Raw genomic sequence first — 21,639 nt, forward strand, 5'->3', positions numbered from 1 at the left:
TAGGGTTTAGCCAAGAGTCTCCAGAGGTTCTCTGAGAAATAATGAGCTGGAGTGAAACCAAGTAAACTAGGCTGAAGAAATACGGAAGCGGTAAAACTTTCCAAGACAGCAAAAATACAAATATAAACTTAATATAATATTGTCAAATATACATCACTGATATACATCATCAATGCAAATTGTACACTATTAATAAATCATACAAATAAATAAAATATAAATTCTAAAGAACCGTCTTTTTCAATTTTTCTTATTTTATATACTTTTGTCTTTGTCTTTGTTTTATCTTTGTCTTTGTTTTGTCTTTGTCTTTTTTCTTTGGTTTTTGTCTTTGTTTTAATGAATAAATTATGTAATATATACAATATATTCATAATTTGATCTGATTGAGTAAGGCTACAAAAAAATTCTAGAAATTTTTACCCAGTGATCATGTTTTAAAAATCAGCCCAGTCCAAAAAAGAATCGCTAGCGTGTATTCTTGAAAATGTGTTTGCTTATTCCTGAAATTTGGAAAGTGGGTGTTACCTAGCTATTAGTTAGGATACCTATACAGTTAAAAATGTTGACCCTCTTCAATATTTAGTTCTTCAAAGCATGAATATTAATCACTTTAATTTTCTTTCTCCCTGAAAGATGTGATATTTTTTTTAACCACGAGGACACCAAAAGAATCAACTAATTTAAATATTTGTTAGTAAGTTTCTAGAAACAGTTTGTTTTGTTTTTTCATGGATTTAAATAAAAGTAATCCGCCAAAATTAAGCATTTACTTGAATATTGTGGTTTTGATACAGTGTGCAGTTCAGAAAATTATATTCGAGAAGAAGGTCCTGAAACATTACCAACTGGACTTCAACAAATTCGACCAGTGAGTAGTGTCTATAACTCACTTTGTATAAAGCTCAATTTGATAAAAATAAAACATAATTTAAGACTTCTTGAACTGCAAAATGGACCTTTTCCAAGTTCGACGATCAATTTGATATTTATTCTCTTTATGTATCAGGTTCATTGTTTTAATTTCAGTGTAAGTTTTAAAAATCTGGGCAGGAAAATTTCCCCTAACTCTTTTTCCCATCTATTTCCAAATATTTTCTACTAAAGACTTTAAATCCAAAACGCTTCTTTTAATAATATCTTATTTTAAAAACTTTCGAAAACAAACTTTTTTTAATATGTACACTGTCAAAAATTGTGCTTTTGGCATTCCATACAGGACCAAATGAAAGTGGCAACTTCAAGGGAGATTCCAAATGTGAGGCACAGATTGAAGCTTTGAATTATGTAGGGAGCTCAAGCAGCCGTGCTGGCCTCAGGTGGCCTATTACTACAATTATGTTGTTAGTAGTAGTAGTAATAAAAAAATATATATAAAAAAAAACAAGGGTATATACCTCATAAGTTGGGAAATCAAAACAAAGTGAGAATGTTCCATTTTAGGAGCACAAAAAACTTCCATTCCTACAGTGATTTATTTTTCTTGAACATGCTCTGGAGAGTTGAATCTTGCCACATAAGAAGGCTCACTTACACAGCCAAATATGTCAAATACTTTTCGAAGTGGCTTTTTACCCTTGTCCAAAAATAAGACACTATCTTCATCCAAAGCTGGAGTATTCTTTAGAGCTTGAACCACATCTGGAAAAGATAACATTTAGCTTACCTTTAAGATACACACAACACTAGTTTATTCACAACCACACCTACACACCAGAAGGGGCAGAGGACATGTCTCTCTGAAAAAGACTTGAGTAATATGGATGTTTAGCTCCTCCTTCCCTCAGCCACGAGGGCCCGAACATGCATGTTTGTGACAGAACACGTACTCACCAACAAAATGTCAATGCACAGACCCTTAGACTCGAGTTTTTTCCATGTATGGGAAATCTACTTCTTAAATTCGGTTATATTTGCCCCCAAATGTCAATATATTTAGGAATCTTACAGCATTCCGAAAAAAAAACTTTCTTGGGAACCAGTCTTGGGGATGTACATTAGTTAATATTAGAGGAGATCCCTGCTAATAGGGGGACTTACTACAAACATCTTTTTAACGAATTAAAGCTTTTTTTTGGGTTTTTCATAACCCAGAACCGATCGACAATGAGAGAAATATCTCCCAATACAAATTGACAGAAAATTCACAATGCAGGCGGAGAGATATCGATATTTGTCCTAAGGAAAATGGCAAAGGTTTTGGGAAAACATGGACAGTAAAACTATTATAGACTTAGATTGTTCAAATAAATTGAGCATCCTAAAAATGTTAGTTAACTGAAAAAATTTTGAAGTTTTTGAGAGTTCAGAGTGCAAGCATAGTTTGAAACCTAATTTTAAAATGCCAAGTCTCCTTGACGAAGAATGTATCAAAATAACGCCATGATGTTAGGTAATGAGAAAATCGATCAAGCTTCACTAACTTGGGTAACATTATCAATAAAGACAGTGAATGCAGTAAAGATGTAAAAAGTATAATAGCCAAGGCACGTGGTTTTCTCTTTTTTCAAGTTTAAAAAAGTTTAGAAGAATATGGAAATTAGTCTTCAAATAAAGATTAGAATATTAAAATACACAGTAATGACAGTGATCAAGTACGGTTCTAAAAGGTAGGTGCTTTGAAATGCTAGATTCAAAATGCTTGGAATATGCATCAATCGTTTTTAGAATATACCTTTATAAGCTTTGAAATACAAATACGTATCTTGATGTATTCCAGAGGAATTGTCTAAAAACAGTTTGGCCATGCTGCCAAAACTTTAGGGTTAAGTTGCCTTGTTGCCAAAGGTTAAGATGTCTGGTTTACAAGAAAATCCTGCTTATTGACCACTCACCTGGAGCTAAACGAAAAAGGTCGTACCCGAATAGGATAGGAGGAGGTTACAAGAAAAGAAGGAAAGGTAATCAGAGCTTCACGGGAAGGAAGAAAAGCAAAGTTTAGAACAGATTCGAGAGGAGGAGGAGTATGCATAGCTTTGTTGGTCTAAGTTGGCTGGTGGTGCAAGGAGTGATAGTAGCAGTAGTAGTACTAGCAGAAGTAACAATATAGGATATCAGTTTTCTGACATTCCCACAGAGTCTCAATACTGTATGAGATCATGTGGTGATTTTCTGTTCCAAAATTTGCAAAAGGGTTAGGTGTCTGTTCAATATAGTACCTTATAAACTCACCTAGGTTGTCAATGATGCTGGTTATTTTTCCCATCTCCAGGCACTCATTTTCTGGCACAGAAATGGTAAGATCTTCAATTCTTGGTAGAGAGCTAGGACAATACTCCTCCTCAGGCAGTAGCTTCTTTTTGGTCTTTTTGATCTCTTCATCTTCTATCCTGAAAAAACAGAAGACACGTTTCAGTTTGCACTAAAGTCATCATTCCAACCCGTTTGTATAAATTAGGCTACCTGCTTATGTACACACACTATGCATGCAATCATCATTAACGCCGGCCTTAAGAAAGGAGGACGTCCAACAGATTCTAAATGGAAGGAGGATTCAAAAGCCACAAGATTAAATTCCACGGTCAAATTTGCACAGTTTTCCAGGGCATTCATTGGTCGAATCTTAAGGATATCCCTTATTGTGCAACAGGTGCATAGATATAAAAGGACACATCCAAGGTTGAAGGGAGGGACAGGCATAAGATATCTTCTGAATCTCTCTCTCTCACTAAATATATATATATATATATATATATATATATATATATATATATATATATATATATATATATATATATATATATATATATATATATATATATATATATATATATATATATATATATATATATATATATATATATATATATATATATATATATATATATATATATATATATATATATATATATATATATATATATATATATATATATATATATATATATATATACGCAATTCATTTATTCAAATATTTCTTGATTGACAATTTCTATTCATAGCCATTGAAATTTGTGATTTCGAATCTTATTGCAACCTATTATTGTTAATTTCCTAGATCTTAATTTTTTTTCTAAGACCACACTGCTCTTCTATGACAAAAGAAATAAGAGTTTCAATAGGGATAAGTCTTTTTATTAGACACTGAAAAAAAAAGGTGTGGATATTTTGAAGACATATTCAGTCTTCATCATCAGCAAAAATACTAAAGTATTTAATTAACACAAATTACATTTATACAGAAAAAAATATATTAACTTCCAAGTCACAGAATTTTACCAGTCCATTGACTTAGAAAGTTCATTAACTAAGTTTGTTCAAAATCTTTGAGTTCCTTCATCTTGCTTAAATTCGCGTTGAATTCTTAATTAAGTTGGCACAATCTTCTTCTTCCCCTCATTGTATAAGAAAAGTTGATGATTTTACAGTTATAAAATTTTCTTGGTCTATCATCCCCATATATACGACGTTGAATTTTTTTCCAAGACCACCTGCCTTTCTATGGTGAAAGAAATAAGAATAAGACTTTGAAAGAACCTAGTTAATGAACCTTCTAAGCCAATGGACCGGTAACATTCTGTGACCTGGAAGTTAATATATTTTTTCTGTATAAATATAGATTGAGTTAATTATGATACTTTAGTATTTCTGCAGATGATGAAGACTGACTATGTCTTCAAAATATCCACAACTTTTGAATTTTTTTTGTTCACTGTCTAATAAAATGACTTATCCCTATTGAAACTCTTGTTTCGTAAAATTTCAGATGTACAGAGCAAATTTGGCTCCTTCAGAGCCATTGATCAGAGCTACTTTCGAAATAAGATGTTATTTTCTATAAGATTTTTATAAATTTAAAATTTTTTAAACTTTAATATTTTAAACATTCCTTTCAAAAAAAAAAAAAAAAATGTGATATGATACTGAAAAAAAAACTTGTTATCATATTTATTAAATATTATACTTTAACTTTTATCGTCAAGAGCAAGTTTTCACTTAGAAATATCACCCCCTCCTGATCACCCCTTACTTAGCAAGCAGAAAAAACGCTCAAAGATGTTATACTGTAAGTTCTATTTTCTTAATTGCAAAAAGTTTTGCATGCAATGAAACAATAAAGTTTAAGAAGTCTATAGAGGATTACAAGAAACAAATCAGCTCTAATTGTAGAATATAGGCTAGTTTTCATTCACCCGCATAATATCTTAAGCTCAATAACTTTTATATATGCCTAAAACCTTAGTATTAACTTTGAGATTTTGAGGAATAATGTCTTAAACTGCTTTGTCAGGCATTGCTCATTGTCAAAGGTTCAGATATTACCTTAAATTACATTAAATCGCACTTGTTAGCAACAGGATGATCCAGCAATAGAACATGATAGTATATATATATATATATAGCATAACACAACGTAATATTTATTTCTGAAATATCTATTTCTTGAATCACAAGCCCAGCTGGCCCAAATTCACAATTTAGAGTCAATAAACACAGCACAAGAAAAAAAAACAAATATAATAAGATGAGTTAAGTAACAAAAAAAGGAAAAAAAATTAAGAAGAATACACCAAATAAAATACAAGGTGAATTTAGTCTTGTGATTAAAAAATGCAAAATATAATTTAGTGAAAAAAAAACTTTAAAAGAGACCTTAAATTGAAGTGAGTGGGGGGAGATAACTTAGTTAACATATCAATTATGTATGGGACGAAAGTTCTTCTGCTTCTATCAATGGAAGATGGGATAAAAATAAGAATTAACTGAAGCAAAACAAGGATGGCGAGGTTAGGGGGGGGGAGAGAGAGAATGGACCAGGAAACAGGGACCGTGTCTAAGGTCGGCTAGATATAACCCCTGATGTTTTTGGGATATGTATTCCTCTGAAAGGGAACATGTATAGCCCTTGTAGAGGAAGAGGCAGTATCAAAGAATTTTTCCGAAAGGGTTTTGGATTGAAATGCCTAAAAACGACCATAAACAATAGCTCTGTATCTAGGCTCTTGTTTTTTCTCAGTTTCATATTGCAATGCTTATTTTTTAACCTAAATAGTAAGTGTCTAAATATCAGCACTCTACTAGTCTTCTATTGTGCAATTAGTTAAGCTAAGCTATTGCTAGGTTTGACCTTGTTTATTAGCAACTATACTTACGTTATTTCTTCGACTTTTTCTTCTGAACTTTCACTCTCTTCATATTCACTAGATGACTCACTAGATTCTTCACTAGAATCAGAAGTATCTGAATCTCTGTATGACTGTTGTCCCATTTGTGTATCAGTCTCTACTGATGGTTGTAGAACTTGTTCAATATTGGAGATCAGCTCACTAGGTGATTTTTTTTCTGTCTCAATCTCAGATGAGTTTATACTTAAATTAAGCACCTCTGATTTAATGGCAACTTCTTGAACATTTGACAAGACTAATGTTTTTAATTCTTTAGTTGTACTAGACATAAGGTTAGTACTTTTTCCATCTACAATGTTGGTATTTGCAAGTTCAACAGTAGAATCAAGGTTAGATGGCATTTCTTGTCGAATAGTACCTGACATGTCTATATCTGTGTTAGACAACTTTAGATCTTTATTAAGCTCCAAATGGGTTTCCTTGGAGTATTCACCATTAGAAATTTCATCATTTAACACCTGAGTTTGTGCATCTGCTACACTATCAGTAGAAACATCTGTTTGATGTGTTATTTTTTGCAATGACTGTGACTCTTCATCAGCAGAATTTGCAGCTCTCTCATATTCATTAGGTATTGGCGCTGTATTCAAGCCATTTTCAAGCTTACTCACAGAGTCCCCACAATTCTCATTTGTAAGCCCAGCTTTAATAAGTGACTGCTCATCAGCTTCTTCTTTGATGGATGTTATAACATTAAAATTTCCTTTAAGGTTGTTTTCTGGATTGACTTCTGTTATTTTTTCATGATCATCATCAAAGTTATCCTGAGTGTTGATTTTAGTAATTTCAGCAGCTGAATTAAGGTTAGATGGCAATACTTGTATGCTGGTATCTGTCATTTCTACATCTGTGATAGACAACCTCGCTTCTTTATTCAATTCCAAATTAGTTTCCTTGGAGTGTTCACCATCATGGAGCATGTCATTCAACACCTGAGTTTGAATATCTGCTGCAGTCTCAGTAGAAAAATCTGTTTTCTGCAACATCTTATGTAATGATTGTTCAGCGGGATCTGTAAGTGTCAATTTATTTTCCATATCTGAAATGGACAGTACTCAATAAAACAAGTCATGAAAAACAAAACGAGAATGCACTACAAAAAAAATTTTCATATCTGAAATAGACAATAGTCAATAACTAAGCAAAGAAAACAAGTCATGAAAACCAAAACGAGCATGCACTAAAAAAACTATGTAGTACTAAACTATTGGCTTTTTTTAAAGGGCCTAAGGCAGCAGTTTTATGGTTTTGTATTGCATCTAATCAAGGATAGTGATTCCTGCCATTTCTCAAAACGATGAGGGGGGGGGGGGTAGTTACCACAAAAAAAATGCATTGTAAGGCCATTATTTCAAAGTTTTCTTAGACAGACCCTCAACCCTTTTTAAAAACATTTCTATTCTGTTTCCATACCTGATATTGCATTAAATTATTTTTGTTTTAAGCATTACCCTAAATTCATAGGTGCACTCAGCCAAAATGCTTTGGAGTATCAGAGGTTTTTTAAAGGGGTTGTCCTTCATATTTACCTTTGCTGGATAACATAACTGGATGTTGGGCAAATAATTTACAAGGATATTAGCTTGCATTTGCTTTGCACTTTCCTTTATTGATTCCAAAGAAATCATTAATCTGAAGGTCGAAAGAGTATGGGTAACTGAAAACATCTATAGGGGGAGGGAGGCATCCCTTCCTGAACCTCAATTTGTCCCAAAGTTTATTTTTATGTGAAAATTTATATTACGATTTAAATTGTTTCTTTATTTAAATTATAAGTAACCAAACCAGTTTTAATTTCAGAATTTTTGTGGCTTGTTTGTTATAATTGAATAGAAAATTTAAAGCCTAAAGACTTCTCCTGTCAAAACGTTTAAAACAATTTACACTTTAGCATAGCATGCAACCTGAAAATTGTAAGAGAGGACAGGGAAACATTGCATGTAGTTCATTACTTCCAAACCCAGACCACTACCATGACCAATTGCATTCTTTTGAAGTAAACACTAATAACTACCTAATGAGGGCTTTAAAGGGACCATAGTGGGAAGAATTTCGTTCCCCGAGGCACAGATGCATGTAGGGTTGTGTACCTCCAGCCTCATTTTTTCACTCCTTTTCTACCTGTAAGCGGTGGAGTCAGTTCACAAAAATATAGGGGAGAGGGAGCAATCTTTTTTTTTTTAAATTCTGAGATGAGGCTGTTTATTGCCCTATCTGTAAGGTTTAAAGCTTCTATGAAAATGGGTCTTAATTTAGAACAAAAGGTCAAGTTAGGTTCAATACTTAGAGCTTTCATGAAAAGATCTGCAATCCAAGAAAAGCAGTGTCTCAGCCGGACTAAGAAATAATTTAAGTTCACACGAGTATACTTGTAACCAAACAATTTTTTTACACTGAGCAATCAGGACAAGGGGAGGTAGGGTTGTTGGTTTATATCAGTGTACTGATAATATTCTTCATTTCGGTAGTGTGTTTTCAAACTGACATGTCCACTCTTCCCCTTTTCTGTAAACAACTCTGCAAAGATAGATCTTAAATTTGAGTAAATCAAGTGTGACTTGGAGTCTGCTTCTGTAATGCTGTAGATCTTGGCAATGTGATTCCCAGTATTTGAGCTCGATTCAATACCAAAAGTTACATACTTGCTGAAAGTTAGAATTGTTCAAACCTTATAAATTGGGATGAAGTGGAATTATGAGTTTTAAAAACCTTTCCAGGCTCATGTTTGAGATGTAGATCTATTTCGGGAAGCTTTATTTAGCTAGCACAAAAGGTGAAAATTATTATGAAAACTTAGTGGCCAAGATGTGGGGGGAATGGGTTAATGTTGATAATCAAAAACGTCTCCCTGTGCCCTAATGTGGCTTGTAGATCCTTGGAAATGGACACCCATGTAGATTCTGGGCATTTCATTCACAAAGTACAACAATTTTTCAAGGTATCAGAAACTCCCTAGAGTAAATTGCTGCCTAGGCAATTAATTTCTTTAATATTTAATCTTATTTGTATACCAAACATAAGAAAAGGAGTGGGGAAAATATGTAAATACCCCTCACGGCTACAGCTTCTAAAAGCAACTAAATGGCACAGTTTTCACCTATAACACAGTCAACAAATTAAACCTGTATGAATTTAAAAATACTGGAAAGATAATTAAGTACCTACTTTAATTAAAACCATAGAGCCAAACTAATGAAATGACTATCTGTAAAAGCTTTACAGACTTGGCAAATACTTGTTACCAACTATAGTAAAATATGTTTATACCATTGGCTGATATGCAGTTATACCATTTGCCAATACTGCTGTAACACCTTTTTAGTCATAGTCTAAAGATAGTTTCACTTGCAGTAGATCCAGGTAATGGACAAAAAGAAGCAATTTGCCATGTTCTTTATTTTTACCCTTTTAAACCTTACAAGTTGGGCAGATGTGGAGATGGGAGCTTGAAACTATCCCTAGGCCCTAAGTTGGGCTCTAGATTATTTTTTCATTCATCTACTACTAATCATTCTTTTTTGGTCAATACTTTCTAGCAAGCCAAAGAAAAGAACTGGGAAAAGACTAACAGAGCTCTCTATACTATAGCCTCTATTATCTACTAAGATGAGGTAGTTTTCACATTCACCACTTTTAACATATAACACCACTGTTTAGTTCAGCAGTATTTGACAAATAATTTAGTCCATACTTTGGAATACAGAATCAAATGGATAAAAATGAAAAAAACTGCATTAAGATTTTGTGTGCCCTTGCCCCAAGTTTGCACCAAACAACTAAGTACTTTAATTTTCTTATTCTGTGAAGCTTCTTGCAAATTGCTTTTTTCCGTAAAACTTCTCAAGAAGATTCAAAGATCCCTTTTCAACCCTTGCCTAGGTCATATTCTTGGTCGTCTGAAGCTTACTTATACCATTAGTTGAAATATGATTGTGTAGTATTTCCAGTGAAAAGGTAAAACCAATTTTTCCAAATTCCATAGCAATTACACTTCTGTCTCAAAGAAGTCTCAAAGAAGTGAAGAGCTCCTAGACTACATTTTTGCAAAGAAATCAATGAGATGGGGATTGGAATAATGTAGTGTAGCTGTTGCCACTATCTTATTGCTGTTCAGTAGAATTTTAGATGATAGGCTTAAATTTTAGCATGTAAAATTTTAGTAGAGTTAGGAGAATAAAACTTTCAGGAATGAATTCACAGCCAATATTATATCCCAAGAAGCAGTTTTTGGGGAACTGGTAGGTGGTTCACTGATGTATTGGGTGGCAATATTGTTGCTATAGATACTGTAAATTTTCCAAACCTGCCACGAACAATTCAGTTTGCTGAAACTCGTTTTTGTTGCAGTTGCAATTGGCTGACCAGATAAAATATTGACTTGACAGCATACATTTCATTGAATGCTAGTTTTATCATAACTAACAGCTCATTGGAGTACTAAGGTGCCTGACACATCTGAGCATGCTCATCCTTCACTCCGGTCTATTACAACTTTCATTGTTTAAACCCTCACATAAGCTTCTAATTTCCTTTCAATCATTTCTTGACATCTTCCCATCCCATTTGGGGGCAAACTTGTTCTTGATTAAGCTCCAAGTGGATGGCCAAAAGGACGTAAAAGATTTCGGACTCAGAATCTGGGGGGGGGGCATGATATACACGAGGAGTCTAAGAATAAAAAATAAAAGGAATTTGATGTTATCAACATCATCTCTTGACCCTCATGCATTCCTAGACCAAGTGATTTATTCTTCATGACAATAAGTTTTAATTTACTTTTTAATTATTCAGAACACCCTCAAGAATTTCGCTCTGCAAGATCTGACAGAAACTGGTTTGCCTCTCTGCAATCGGTTATGATTTGCTTATTTTGAGTGAGAAAAACTACGATGTAGGTATATATTAATTAAATATTTAATACATAGAGGTGGTTAAGGGTTAGGTTAAGTCAATTAATTAATAAAATACACTCTGGGCGGCCTGCTTTCCGTAATTTTCTGCTGTAGTTTGCATAATTTTGTTAATAAAGTATTATATTTTCATCATATTTCGGTATATTTCATTAGAATTAACCTAACTTCACTTATTGGGTGTGTTTTCAAAATAATTAACAGGCACCATTTTTAAACCTATTCTTGAACATTTAACTCATTACAACCCCCCCCCCCCTTCAAAAATTCCTTCATTTTGCTAATATTTTATCTAGGACACTCAAGTCATCTGCATAATGTAAGTCTAGGAGATGTTTACCTTTGCATTTAATATCATGATCTCTCATAGCCTTTGCAGCATTCCTTAGATGAAGTCTGAAACTTTATTGCCTGTGTTGTGAACTTTTTTCCTACGTTGTTTGAATTTGGATTGTGAAACACAATAAAAAAACCTTTAATTTGCTAAAAAAAAAAAAATGATAGTAAGTACCCCAAATGGGAAGAAGCCACTTGGAAAAGTGTGACACATTTGGCTATGTAAGTGCCCTCTTATGTAGTAAGATTTGACTCACCAATGCTTATTCAATAAAAACAAATCAAAGTAGATATCTATGTTCTTTGTGCCTCTAGAATGGACCATTCTCACTTTGTTTTGGTCTCTCAGCAAAAAAACAAGGAAAAAAGCCACTTGGAAAAGTGTGTGACACATTTCGCTGTGGAAGTGCGCCCTCTTACATGGTTAGATTCGACTCACCAGAGCATATTCAAGAAGAAGAAACACTGAAACATTGTTTTGATTTCTCAACTTCTGAGGTATATACCCTTGATTTACTAAAATATTTTTTTTGCTACTGTTACTACTAACAGTTCAATGCAGTACTAAGCCACCTGAGGCCAATACAGTTGTATCAGCTCCTCCCCCACTCAACTCAATTCAGAGCTGTGTTTTGTGCTCCCCATTTGGAACCTTTCATGAAACAAATGTTCAGTTAAATGAGGGGAAATACTACCCTCTGGTCAATCTGTGGAAGTGCAGTGCAGAAAGATGCAAGATCTTAGATGTAAGATCTTAGTGCTAAAAGACGGCCCTTATGTATCAGTGTACTGGTAAGGCTGTTGAAAAGGAAACACTATAAAATTCTGAAAACGATTTTAGAAAATCCTGAAATAGGCTAGTTACTTGCATCATTCCTAAAAGCTATTCACTTTACCATCTCCCCTTAATATGCAAATATATGGGCCTAGACATTCCCCCTCCCCCCCCCCCCAGGAAAATATCCCCCTACAGCTGGTTGGTCTCCAATCACTATTGACTTATAAAAAAAAAAAATGATGAGAACTCTTAATTTCTGATTGAATGAACATGCTCAAAGTTTCTACAACCATGAGGCAGAGGTGGGGATGAGGACGGGGCAGTCCAAATCCTATACAGAATAAGTTCTGCCTATACTCTTTACTTTAATGATAACAGCATAGACCCAAAATATTCCCAGAAATCAAGAGGGATTAAATGTCAATTTCACATTTCTGAAGTGTTTATTAAAGATTTTGTACCACTCCCCCCCCCAAAAAAAAGTCCTGGATACAGCCCTGGGGATTATGCATCAAAATCTACCTCTATCCTTCCCTTGTCTCTTTCTTAGAACAAATTCTGTATTTATCTGAAGGCTCAATGAGAGATGGAAAGTTTTGGCAATAAAATGTACCCTTTAAGGTATCCCCCTCCCTCTCTAGCTAGCAAAAATGTTTTTAAGGTAGAAACAAATTTCACTGTCTTAAGTAAATTCCCCGTTGTTCTACACTTCCAAACAAATGCATATAAAAGCTTTAAGCCACTACAATGGGATTCTCTTATTGTTTTGTAGTTAGGGAGGGGGGGGGAGATGGCTCAAAAGGTGCATTTTTATACCAAAACATCCATCTCTCATTGAGCCTTCAGATAAATATAGCATTAGTTCTAAGGGAGGGTGGGGGTAGAAAGTGATATATAATCCCCAGGGCAATATCCAGGATTTTTGTTTGGGGCTTTTTTGGGGGGAGGGGGGAACAAAAAAACTTAAAAAAAAAGTGAAATTGATAATTAATCACTCTTTATTTCTGGGAATATTTCTAGTCTATGCTGTTATTATGAAAGTAAAGAGTAACATTAAACCAAATGAACAGAATTTATTCTATATAGAAGAGGAATTTCCCCTTCTTAATCCCAAAACCACCTCATGGTTGCAGAAACTTTGGAGGGAACTGATTATGTCAGAAATTGAGAGTTAGTCCTTTTTTGTAAGTTGAAATCAACTGGAGACCAACCAGCTGCATTAGGAGTATTTTCTGCAGGGAGTATTTTCTGCTGTGGGATATTCTCTAGGGGGTAAACACCAGCTCCCCAGATATATAGCCAAAATTATATACTTCTCATATGTCTGTTGATTCTTAATTTTGTCATTCAATTTATGGGTAAACTGGTTTTAACAAAAGTGATGCTAACAATGGTGTATAAGCTGCATCTGAAGTAAGAGAAAAATGTATCATTCTTGAGGATCCTTAAAGAGATTAAAATTGAATTTGCAACAAAAGTGAGTATTATATTCAGAAAGAACATAAAAAAGGCATCAAGTGGTATGTTCACTTTATTTGTAGGTCAGGAATATGGACTGCTCCATATTTACAACATTTTGCCATGCTTTGCTCAGATACAAAAATATATCACTAGGGCTATATGTGGGACAATTACACACAGAGCCATTCCTTAGTGGTGCCCTGGGAAAATTAATTACAATGTCCCCTCCCAACTCAAATAGACTATAAGCAAAAAAGGCTTAATCAAAGTGGGTAACCCTCAGCTGAAGCACCCAGGGCCGCTGACCTGGTGCCCCCCCCCTCCCCCCGTGAACATCACTTATTAGGGGAGAGGGGATTGGTGAACTGTCAGAAAATCAACTAGGGTAAAAACAAGAATCCAATTGAGAAAAATTATGTAAGACTAAAACCCTCACATGGAAAAATTGCTATCAGAAAAACCTACAATGATACTGCCTACGAAACGATTGGTATAAAAAAGCCGCCAAAGGATGAATGGACCCCTGTCGAATTGTGGGATCTGATCGAGAAGAGGGCTGACAAGAAAAAATCTGTTCTCAACCCTCGTTCCTCTGATGCGAGACACCCTCTTGAACTAGAGTCTGCTATGCTTGATAAGGCTACAAAGAAGAGCGTCCGTGCTGATAAACACCATAGCCTTGAACAGAAGGCTCAGAAAGCTCAAGAAGCTGCTAGACGGGGAGACTCTTGATCAGTGTACTGCATCACCAATGAGATAGTCAAAAAACTTCCAAAGACAGATGGACTGGTCAAAGATGAGTTTGGATGACTTCTTATTGACCCTAATAATGTGAACAAAGCCTGGTCGATGCATTTCAAAAACTGTTAAATAGACCACCACCTGGTGATCCTCCAGACATACCAGACACACCATTTCTAAATCTAGCTGTCAATATTAAACTACCCTCTGGTGGGGAGATACTAAAGGCAGCTAAGAAGCTGAAGTCTGGAAAGTCCCCTGGGGAAGACCAAAATGCAGCTGAAATGATTAAATGCTAAGTTGCTGCATGCATAACTGTGTGGACCACATTTTTCTCTGTAATTTGGAGAAAAGAAAAAATTTCTAAGGATTGGACAAAAAGTACTCTTGTCAAAATATTCAAAAAAGGCAACACTGCAAAGTGTGAAAACTGGAGAGGTATCAGCCTAGTATCTATACCAACCAAACTATTTGCAACTATACTCCTTAACAGAATCCAACCAGCATTGAACAAACATCTCTAAGAGGAGCAGCATGGATTCTAGCCTAACAGATAATGTGCTACTCTTGTATTTACTCTTAGAATGCTGCTAGAAGAAGCAAATGAATGGCGCAATAAGCTTTACTTAGTCTTTATAGACTTTGAGAAAGCTTTCAACTCGGTTGATTGCCAAATTCTTTGGAAGGTCCTCCGATACTATGGTATTCCTGATAAGCTCATTTGAATCATTGAAGCCTTCTACAAAGACACAGAATACTGAGTGAAGACAAGTGACGGGAGTACCCATTACTTTTGTATCATTACAGGGGTGAAACAAGGCTATGCACTATCACCACTCCTATTTATTCTTATCATTGATTATAGTCTCTGGCCCTGTGATGGACATGGGATCCAGTTGGATAATAAGAGACTCGGAGATGTTTATTTTGCTGACAATATCAGCCTTCTAGAGTCCTGCAAAAAAAGCTCCAGCATTACCTTACCCAAGTCAGGGATGCTGCCAAACCTTTTGGCCTTAGGATAATACCAACAAAACCAAAAGTATGGCAAACACTGGATCTCCACTCGACCTACAATGTGATAACCAAACAATAGAGTGATTTGTACAGTTCAAGTACTTAGGAAGTACCATCCACAATTCAGGATTGCGTCAGCAAGAAGTCAAGTTAAGCATCAGCCAGGCTAATAAATCTTTCAGAAAACTGTCTTAAATTTGGTGCAGCCAGAAGTACTCTCTCCAACTCAAGCTGAGGCTGTTCAACCGCAATGTTCTCTCAACACTTTGCTATGGTTCTGAAACTTGGCACATAGATGAAATACTTGAAAAGAAACTCCTTGCATTCAAAAACATGTGCTTAAGGCACATTCTAAATATCCACTAGTCCCAAAAAGTAACAAATGACACCATACAACAGAAGACATCTCAGCCACCAGTAACCACAGTGATAAAATATAGGATATGGAGATACCTTGGTCATGTGATCTGCATGTCCAAAACTCGACTACCAAAGGTTGTCCTTCAGTGGCAGCCACGTGGTACCAGAAAAAGAGGATGCCCCAAAAATACCCTACAACACAGCAACTGGGCTGACCTCGCAAACCTCAATGCCTCAATCCAACCTAAATGGGAAGATGTCTGGGTGGCCGCAGCAATGAGAGATGACTGGCAGCTTTTCTTGGACAGCCTAAGCACCTCTGGAGGCACAGGAGGATCTAAGGTCTAAGGTAAGGTAAAACCCTCACATCTTGTTACCAAATAGGAATTAGGAGGAATTTTATATATCAGAGAAAAGCTAAAAATCTAAGCTACACATCAATATAGCTATTATTGAAATTGCTCAAGATCAAACACTTGAAATTATTAGTTTATTGACTTACCTACAAGGACCTCTTTTTGGAAATACCAATAATCCTATTTTGATGTATATATCCTTTTGGTGTTTCAGTCTTATTCACATATCAACAGAAAGTGACTTTTTTTGGATTCTAAAAGTGTTTCTTTTATTGCTTGATATTTATTCAATAAATCACAAATATTAATTAAAATGGAAATTCTAAATATTGAAAAGTCATGCACCAGAATTTTTCAGGTAAAACAGGCAAAAAGTTAAAAGTTTACCTTTTTTAACTACTAAAATTAGTAAGCTAATCAATAGAAAACACAGAGCATGGAACCGCTATAGAAAAATTAAGACCACAGAAAATTATCTAGTCTTCAAATCCTTTCATAATCAAACAACAAACCAAATAAAGGTATTGATGAGAAGGTTTGAGGAAAAACTGGCAGAGGAAGTTAAGGTTAACCCTAAATCTTTCTGGTGTTATGCCACTCAAAAATGTAGCAGCAGATGCACAATCCCAGATATCCTGCATGATAGTAAATCAGTTGCTGATCCTGAACTGAAAGTTGAAATTTTCAATCAATATTTCTCTTCTGTTTTTTTGTCCAACCCCAGTATTGTATATCCTAAACCTCCCTTATATGATATATCACATAATATGGAACCAATTCTGAGTACAGGTACTTTGGTTCTAAATGAACTGATATCCCTCAAACTGAATAAATCTGGTGGCCCAGACAGTATTCACCCAGATATCCTACACAAATGTTATACAGTTTTGTGTCAACCTCTTTCCCTGGTGTTCAAATTATCATCAAATCTTTCTAGACTACCTCAGAATTGCAAAACTGCACATATTATTCTTATTTTTAAAAATGGTAGAAAGGACCTTGCTGAAAATTATTGACCCATCAGCAGTTGTTAAGGTTCTTGAAAGAATAATCAATTCTGCAGTTGTTAAACACCTTGAAGCAAATAATGTTTTACACTGTTCACAACATGGCTTTCGTTCTGGAAGATCTGTTGACACCAATCTCCTTGAATCATATGATCACATCACCAAGTTGCTTGATATTGGGGTTCCTGCTGATATGATTCTGCTTGACTTTTCTAAAGCTTTTGACAAAGTGTGTCACAATCGACTTGCAATTAAATTGCATGCAGTTAAGCTCAAAGAGTAATCCCTGCTCTGAATCCTTGATCTTCTTTATTCACAAAACCAATGTGTTCAGTTGTTTGATGACTCTGGAGATTGTGTTCTTTCTTCCTCAACATGTGTTCTGAGTGGAGTTCCTCAGGGAAGTGTCTTGGGTCCTACATTATTTAATATTTTCATCAATGATGTTCCTTCCATTATAGCAATAATTCAACTCTTTATACAGATGACCTGAAGCTTCTTGGACCAGTTTTGTCCTGTGAACATCATGCCCTGCTACAAAATAATCTTCAACTGCTGGGTCAATGGGCTGATGGGCTTCTTGAATTCAATGTTGCCAAGTGCCATATCATTCACTTTGGCAAACAGAATCCATGCCGCTCTTTTTTTTCTTAGGCCACCCACTCTCCTCTGTAAATAATGAGCAAGATCTTGGTGTCACTATTGACAATGAATTAAAAATCAACAAACATACTAAGATGTCTGCTCCTGGGGTTAGTTCAACCTTGGGTTTGATTAAGCATACCATTTCCGCTTGTTCTTCTAAAGTCATCAGTCTTCTTTATAAGGGACTTGTGTGTCCTAAGCTTGAAGTTGGAATGTCACTTGCCTCTCTATATTTTGAAAAAGATATAAAATTTCTTGAAGATGTGCAGAGACATGCCACTAAAATGATATCTGGCATGCAAGAGCTTTCCTGTCCTGTAAGACTATCAAAGTTGAATCTCCCTACACTTGTATACAGGAGAAATAGAGGGGATGCCATTTTAGCCTTTAAGTTATTGAGGGCTAACATTCTCCCATCATTATTCCCTGCTGTTAGCACCAATTCAAGAATTAGAGGTCATCAACTGAAACTTGTCAAACAGTCTACAACATCTAGAGCCCATTCTCACTTCTTTGCAACACATATTGTCAACAATTTGAACAAATTATCTAATGAAACTGTTGCTGCTGAATCCGTTGATGTTTTTAAATGAAGGCTAGATGTTGAATGGTCCTCCAAAGAGTGTAAATTCAATTGGGATGCTATCGAAGATGGAGCAGCACCTGGTCACAAGTGATTCTTGCATACAACTAGTCATCATTCCGGAGCTCTACAAGGAAAAATCCTTAGATTGCTCTTAGGTTTAATTTAAGGTAATTAAATATATTTTTTTCTTTTCAATTGGTTGTCAAAACAGATACCACTTTTTTATTTATGCTGACAAATTATTTGTGAAAATTTGACCAAGGAGGCAGAGTTCTTGCTACTGCCCTCACATTGCATCATGCTGTAGTAAAAAAGGGGCAGTCCAAAAACCCATTACTATTTTCCCAGAAAAGTGGTCTTTCCCAAAAAGAGGTTTTTTACCCTATGATATTTCAAGAGCATAAAATAAGGAATCTAACAATAGGCCTACTGTTTATATTTTATGAGTATATTCCCTTTAGAGGAGTGCTAATTCTACAGTTTTACTGTGGAGGTGACCCTGAAATATGACAAGGCTAGTATGAATCTCTAGTAAGAATGTGATATTAAAAAGCCATCTGTATGACTTTATTTATGTTTTGCTATAATGGTACAAGGTATGGAAAAATTCTACTTTAGCTACTTTTGGCTATCTTGGAAAAGGGTCAGGAAATGAAACTTTCAGGGATGGGTCTACAGGCTAAAGTATGTCCTGGGAACCTGTACCTACCTCCACTCCTTCTCTCTCTAGAGGGTCCTGAAATTTGCCTACATGACAATATACCTTTTGAAATTTTGACAAAACAACATTTAACCGTAATTTTAAGTTATTAGTTTCTTTTTCTCTGGCTTTAGTTCTGAAAATGCAATTCCTCTTATTTGAGTAGAATTTTAAGAAATATCAATGTTTTTTTTTTCAAAATTTATTAAATTTATTTTCATATCTTTAAAACCTTATAAATTGGGATTGAGCAAAGTTGTGAAGCTGAAAAAAAAATTGCTATACTTCATTTAAGCAGAAGATCCATTTGGCAAGGTTTCACTTTTATAACACACATATTTTTAAAGGTCATCAAAGGTCAGGACCCTCTAGAGGGAGAAGGGGTGGAGGTGGGTACTTCAAAATACCTTAAATAGCAACATAGACCACACTGCTTTTCTATCACAAACAACAAAGACACAAAGAACAATAGGGAATTCTTATTGTAAGACAGTGGCAATAATTTGAATTAATATTTTGGCCCTTTGTCCAAGGCCATTCTCAGCAAGACAAAAATATATAAAATAAAAAAGACTCATAACAACATGTGACCAATCAAACCAAAGAGCAAATTTTTCAAAGCATCCTTACTTCAGCAAAGTTCAACCAGTACTGGTAAAAAAAAGTGACGTAAAACAAGGCAATTCAGTGAGATGAAAGAAAAATCATTTACAACCATTTTTTTATTGCTAATCTAGCCTTTTTAGCAGCTAGCCTCAAAGGTCTTTTTGTGACCAGTTCTGTGTGAATGTCTATTGTTTTTTAAAATATTTTGTAAGATCATTTTTGATTAAACTTGTGTATAGAGCATTTAGTGTATATTTCCCTAAGTCCCTATTTAAGGAAATATTATTATTAATCTTAAGTCTGATTTAAATTGCTTCTCAGACTATCTGTTTTATGCTTAGGTCATTGCTAATAAGGGCAGATTCATCAAAAAGTATATTGTGGCTAGGATTTTCAAATACATGGCTGCCTAAAGCAGAATCAAATGAGACAGTAGCAATATTAGAATTTAGAGCTTTAACAGTATCATCTTTATGCTGTTGTATGCGTTTCTCTAAATTCTGGTGAGTTCTACCTACATAATATGGTAAATATATACCAAATCATATTATTGAGTTAGGAATAAAGTGAATACACCATTCAATGTCTTTTTTATGCTTATAAAAATTATATTAATCATTTCTCTCGTAAATGGATTTCAGCCCCCCCCCCCCAATATATGTCCATTCCGGAGTTGGTTATGTTTTTCCTAAATAGGGGGGGGGCTGGAATTCATTTACAATAGAAATGCTTATTATATTCGTAATCAGCATAAAAAAAGGCATCAAATGGTGTATTCACTTTATTTGAAACTCAATAATATGATTTGGTATATATTGACCCATAATATTTGCCACAATCACATGGTGGCAAATTGCATTGTTTTACCTCACTTTCTATCAGACCTGGTTGAACTTCACTGAAGTAAGGATGCTGGGACTGCTTTGAAAAAAAGGGTCTTTTTTCTTTTATATATTTTTGTCTTGCTGAGAATGGCCCTTGGCCATAGGGCCAAAATAATCATTCAAATTATCTTCACTGTCTTACAAAAAGGATTCCCTATTGTTCTTTGTGTTTTTGTTGTTTTCAAAATACCTTCCCAGGACATAGCCTATGGTAGCCTGTAGACACATCCCTGAAAGTTTTATTTTCCTAACCTAACCCCTTTCCAAGATAAAAAAAAGTAGAATTTTACCGAGGTATAAATTCATCCATGACTTTATTTAGGCTGCTTATTAATGATATGATGCATAAATCCTACTAGGCATAGGCCTACTCTCTTGCTACTGCAACATTTCTTCAAACAAAATGCAAAGAACTGTGCAGGAATAGCCTATCTTAAATTCAATCATATTTGATACATTGTACTTTAAAGTATTCTATCTTTCATACACTTACTTCTATTTTCTTTTCTATTGGGCTCAAGCTATTTCGTCACACGTGCCTTGTCTTTTACTGCACGTGTTTTATGCTTAAATTTTTATTGAGCCCAGCCAGCAGTGATACCAGGTGCCTGACTTTAGATAGCGCACCAAGGGAAGTGTAAATGCGCCAAAGGCGCATTTTCGCTACATATTTTTTGGGTGGAGTTGCATATTAAGGTTAAATTAGATCTTGCAGGGATGAATGCAAAAAAAAAAAAAAAAAAAAAAAAAAAAAAATTTGGAGACGATGCTAACAGATAGTGCGAATTTTGCTTTTAAAAAAACTAGAACTCAAAATTGGTAGAATTCAGTCTTCATTGACAGATTTCGGCTCCCTGTTCCGAAATCTGAAACTGTGAAGCATTTTTTACTGATTACATGCGCTTTTGTTGTCGAAATTTTCTGTCCTCAGTCTCTGGCTTGATAGGAAAGGTATTTTTCTTAATTTTCTGTCATGTCAGAGAATAAGATAAAGAGGGAATTAAAGAAAATCTAAAAAAAAATACTTGCCAACATCTAAGGTGGTATTTTACATTAATTTCTTTTTATTATGCTGAATTATTCCCTATCAAAATTATAAAATTTGATTAAAGAAATAAAAAAAAAAT

At 34.7% G+C, this 21,639-nt stretch overlaps 1 protein-coding gene across 1 annotated transcript in view; it reads right to left on the reverse strand.

The window, feature by feature from the left end:
• Positions 1-21,097, reverse strand: part of LOC148945197 (uncharacterized) — a 350,765-nt gene extending 329,668 nt beyond the window's left edge. Inside the window, exons 1-4 of the mRNA XM_089099121.1 lie at positions 21,006-21,097; positions 6,093-7,164; positions 3,172-3,329; positions 1,398-1,641 (exon numbers count right to left, since the gene is read on the reverse strand). Coding sequence (XP_088955247.1) covers positions 1,475-1,641; positions 3,172-3,329; positions 6,093-7,162 — 1,395 coding nt within the window. The 5' untranslated portion in view covers positions 7,163-7,164; positions 21,006-21,097 and the 3' untranslated portion in view covers positions 1,398-1,474. The remainder of the gene's footprint in view (positions 1-1,397; positions 1,642-3,171; positions 3,330-6,092; positions 7,165-21,005) is intronic.
• Between the last annotated feature and the right edge of the window lie 542 nt (positions 21,098-21,639).

This window comes from Artemia sp. Qi Xiang Cuo, chromosome 13, assembly GCF_049724085.1.
Source record: "Artemia sp. Qi Xiang Cuo chromosome 13, ASM4972408v1, whole genome shotgun sequence".
Lineage (NCBI taxonomy): Eukaryota > Metazoa > Arthropoda > Branchiopoda > Anostraca > Artemiidae > Artemia > Artemia sp. Qi Xiang Cuo.